The following is a 4,793-nucleotide window of genomic DNA, read 5'->3' on the forward strand; positions in this document are numbered from 1 at the left end:
ATTTCGTAAGTAATTTCTATTTTATAAATTTATATTATGTAATACACTTTCTTAGTAATAATATTAGTTTCTTTTTTACCAAAAGATAAAAGTCATTTTTCATCTATTTAACATGAATATGCATTGAGGTAATTTAGGTATTTTCTCTAAACTAAATTACTGTAATTAATTTTTTATCACAAATAAATAATTACTATTTTTTTCAAAAACAATTACTATTTCAAAACCTAATGCCGTATTAATTTTTTAGAATAGAATAAACAAATTTGACCAAGCTTATTAAAAAGTACTTGTGATTTAAATTTTAAAAACAACAAATAAATCATATGAAAAGAAAATAAAGAGGCAAAATTGGTCTCTATGATTAAACAATGACAAGGAACAGAAATATTAAACAAAATCGTGAAGTTTCCTTGTTGGAAACCAACGAGAATCTTTCCTCCTATTTTTTTTTTGTATTCTTTTACTGTTTTAATATTTTGTATCCATATTAGGAGATGATATTAAGAACTCCTAAATATTAGGAAAGTTTTTTGATTTTACAGTTTTATCTAGTGTGAAATCTATTTATAAATGGTAAAAAAGGCGAACAACATTTCGTTAAGGGCATTCGTGCTTTTAATATAGTATAGATAGATATAGATATAGATAGATGAAAATTTAGTAAATTAAACTTAATAAGTATGTATACTTATAGTCTATGACTGTAAAAAATTGAAGAGATTCATTACATTTACTTTACTTGAGGTGGGTCGGTGGGGGAATGAGGGGCTTATCTTAGTTAATAACTGAATAAACTAAAGAGACCTACATTTGTGATATTTCAATAGACAAGTGTTATGTTAGACATGTGATCAGAGTAGGATCCTACAAATTAAGATCAAACCATGGAATGCATTGCTATGATCTTTCCTTGGTCTACGGTCCAATCAGTCCATAAAATATACATGCTAATCATACCTTCTGTTTAATATATATTATTCACAACCAAATTTAGCAAATTTCGAAACTCACACGCCAGAGATCTGATCATGTTGTATTTGCAAAAGGGCACTCAAATTACTTTCAAACATATCAACCTAAAGTTTAAAATGAAATTTTAGGGGTTTGCTAGTAAGTTCTTTGATTATCTTTCAGTTAAAAGCGCATCAAGAATATATATGATTTACCAAGTGGCGCTTGAGACATCTTAATTTATCATAAAATTCCAATATATAGGCTTGTTCTAATTAAAAAAAATTATTTATCATAAAATTACGTGTGTTTATATGCTAACCAATAGTATAATTAAACACAGGAACACATTTTGGAGATACTATAGGGTTAGTTAATATAGGGAGTCAACCAGCCATGAGTTGATGAGGGAAAATCACGCCAATTTTTTCTTGAAAAATAACAAGGATAAAATGATGGTACAGTTAAATCTCTCTATAACAGCATCCCTATATAACAATCATTCATTATAAACCCAAATTATTTTTGAAACCGATTTTCATGTCATATTATATATATGGCATCTATAACAGCGAGTCAATATAGCAACCAAAAATATCGCAACAAACGAGGCTGTAATAAAGAGTTTTGACCGTATATAGTTAAAATGAAGTTTAATTCTTCTAAATTTGTCTATCATGACTTCCGTACTTATTTTGTCACTTCCAAATTCTACACAGCCTCATTTTAATGACAATGTGGTGCATGTACTAAACTACAATGTAGCGTGTAGTAATTTTCATAACATTAGTTAAGGAAAACAAGTTTTATAGTACTATGAGAGAGCAAATGAAAGAATTTTATAAATGAATTGAAATTATAAAAAGGACAAAAAAGAACAGGAAAGGCAATGCCTCACCATTTCACAATGTACAACATCTCCAAGGTATTTTCACTTCAAGAAGAAAAAGAATAAAGAACAATGATTTGTGTCCTCAAAATGGAGCCAAAAGAAAAAAAAACCAAGTCGAAGGGTAAAAGAAAAGAAGAAAGTTTTGAAGAAAGAAAAGCATGACTAATATATTTCATTATTTATTTTTATGTTTTCTTTTACTTTTTTTTCACTTCTACCCCATTTACCATGCAATCATGCATACAAAAGTTAGAATCCATGGGCCTGGGCTGCAAAGATCGTGGGCCGAGAATTGGGCCTAACACAGAAAAACCTCAACACTTGAGGTTCTAATGGAGAAACAGAGTGGACAAGCTTGAAGCACAGCATCACAATCCGTACAAACACACAAATGCCGACACGGCAAAAGCACCACCGACGCAACTCGCTTCCGGCAAGCCTTGCAACTCGGCCCGGTTGACTCAATGACTCGGTCCGGGTCAACGTAGACAGACTCAGCATCTTCCGCTTCGCCGCCGTCACTCTCCGGGAGGTGCGCATTGCACCCTCCGGCGCCGTTATTGATCATCGCCTGCTGTAGCTGTGCCTGCAGCGTGGCCGCCGTGAATTCCTCCGCTTTCGCCCTTGCCTGCCACGCCTGCGCCTCCGCACTCAGCTGCGCTGCACGCGCCTCTAACTCCGCGTTGCGCCTAACCGCTTTCTCCACCTCGGCTTCCTTCTCCTTCAGTTGGCGTGCCATTGTTTCCTCGGCAGTCCCGAGCAGCGCACGATAGTGTGTACGCCTTTTCTCCTCTAATGTCCGCCTCAATTGTTCTCTCTGTAAAATCCAACTAGAAATAATTATTCATTGCAATTCAGCAAATACAATAAGTAATCTTAATACCTGAACATGGAGGATATGTTCAATTTCATCGCGCTGCTGTTTGATAATTGTGGAGAAGTCTTCTGTTAATATTGAATAGAAGGCTGATGATCGAGAAGATTGAGGAGAAAGAGAGTGATGTTGTTTTTGTTGTTGTAGCTGTTGGCCGGAAGCTAAACGGAGGCCGGTTGAGACAACATTTGGTTGATGCGTATGAAGCTGAGTTAAGTCAATGAGCTGCTGCTGCGGCTGAGATTGCATTGATGAGATTAATGGATTCATTGCTGCTGCCGTTGTACTAGTGGTGTTGGTGGTTATTTCTCTTCTTCTTTTACACGAATGGTTGGAGCCAGCTGCCATGGCCAAAACGTTAATAAGGTTAATTACTTCTCTATTCCTATTGAAGTTTTTTGGTACTACTTATTAAGAAATGATAAACAAAACCATTCAATCAATCAAACTAATTAAATACAGAGCCCCTGTTTTTTAACCTTCTGGATTGAATAGCATATGTGTGTGATCAAGAATTGATGCTCCACCAGGTTGAGGTTGCAACGAGTAATCATCATTGTTAAGTGGGTTCTTTCGTTCTTGTACACTTCTGCAACGAAGAATCAAAGAAAATCCCATTAAGGTACTAGTAAGTAATAAAGAAAAAGATAAAAAAAAATTCAGAGGGAAAGGGGAGAGAGTGTTCTTTGGTTGGGAGGTGTGAAGAATGCAGACCTGTTTAAAAGGAGAACATTTGATGGATATTGAGCGTGAACGGCCATTTAAGAATGAAGGTTATATGATCGAAACAGAAAGGTAAATATATAGAGAAAAAAGTGTCAAGTTGAAGATATGCAAACAAGAATTGTGATGGCAATGAAGAGAGATTGTGATTTGGCTCTTAATTTGTAATGAGAGTGGTGAGAAAGGGAAGGCCTAATTAAGGCTAACACATGAATCAGGAGAAGAAGATGCCCCAAACTATGGAGGACTATATAACTATATAACCAAACCAAAGGAAATATCAAGAAAATGAAAAGATTGAGACAAGTGTTGTATTTAAGGAAAAGAAAGAAACTTTTGATTCTTGAGAGAGAGATAAGAGAGGGATTCGGAGTTTAAAGAGAAGAAATTGCGGAGTTGAATGAGTTTTTTTTTCATGTCTGAGAAGAAGAAGCCACCAAGCTGACCCACACTTTGTTTCCTTCCACCTAAGAAACTTTTACTTTGTTGGTTTTCTTTTTTACTTGCTTGCTTCGCTTGCCTTGATTCCTATGCTATATGCTTTTTTCAAAGCATATGGGAGAGAGAGAGAGAGAGAAATAGCAGTAGATGCGATCAAACCGAATCAGTCCAAAGAGAGACAGAGAGAGAGGGGCAGGCCTCTTATTCTGGTTCCTTGTTTCCTTGCTCTTCTCTTCTTTCGCGTGGGCTTTGGCTTTTCTTTAAAGATGGAGGGACTCTCCCGTGTTTCTCATCTATCTCCTCCTATTTCTAATCCATTATCTTTTTAACTTTCACTTGGTTTAAGGTCTCCATCTTTTTCTTTCTCTTGTTATTTTCCTCCGCAAGATTTATAGTACTAGTATTTTCGCATCATCCATACACACATACCTACCCAAGGGTAAATACTTACCCGTACTACTATAAATGTTCATGTCAAACTAGTTAAAATTATAAGTTAGCATACATATCACGTGAGCATGATTAAACCATAAATGTTTTATTTTGTATTCCTTGATTTGCTATAAAATTGAGTATGATAAGTTTACTGTTTATACTCCTACCGGAATATTAGTTACACTCCCCACTGCTTTATAACACTGGACAGATATCCTTATCATTTGTACAGAGAAAATTTAGATTTTAAGTAGGTATGGGGTGCATCACTCACAACTTATGAAGGTAGATACGAACTTTGTATAAGTATATATTTTCTAAAAACATTATTATTATTATTATAATATATATACAGTACGCATTTTTATGCTAAATGTTGAACGACTAAAATATCCCTGAAACTTTGATCGACTTTTATGCCCTTAAATATTTGTATAATTTAAGAATATAATTGTAATTATCCAAGGTTAGAAT

General features: G+C 34.7%; 1 protein-coding gene across 3 annotated transcripts; it reads right to left on the reverse strand.

The window, feature by feature from the left end:
• Positions 1–1,773: 1,773 nt before the first annotated feature.
• LOC104089087 (BOI-related E3 ubiquitin-protein ligase 1) lies at positions 1,774–4,233 on the reverse strand. 3 transcript variants are annotated; one of them, XM_009593902.4, is made up of 4 exons: positions 3,435–4,233; positions 3,200–3,306; positions 2,730–3,061; positions 1,774–2,663 (listed from the first exon to the last, which is right to left on the reverse strand). In XM_009593902.4, the coding sequence occupies exons 1-4, from the start codon at positions 3,479–3,481 to the stop codon at positions 2,145–2,147; spliced, it is 1,005 nt and encodes a 334-aa protein (XP_009592197.1). In that variant the 5' UTR covers positions 3,482–4,233; the 3' UTR covers positions 1,774–2,144. The 3 variants fall into 3 exon arrangements, with proteins under 3 accessions (XP_009592197.1, XP_009592196.1, XP_033510131.1); XM_009593901.4 differs by having other exon boundaries at positions 3,200–3,309; XM_033654240.2 differs by lacking the exons at positions 3,200–3,306; positions 3,435–4,233 and having other exon boundaries at positions 1,774–2,676; positions 2,730–2,899.
• Positions 4,234–4,793: the final 560 nt, after the last annotated feature.

The sequence above is a fragment of the Nicotiana tomentosiformis genome, chromosome 6, assembly GCF_000390325.3.
Source record: "Nicotiana tomentosiformis chromosome 6, ASM39032v3, whole genome shotgun sequence".
NCBI lineage: Eukaryota > Viridiplantae > Streptophyta > Magnoliopsida > Solanales > Solanaceae > Nicotiana > Nicotiana tomentosiformis.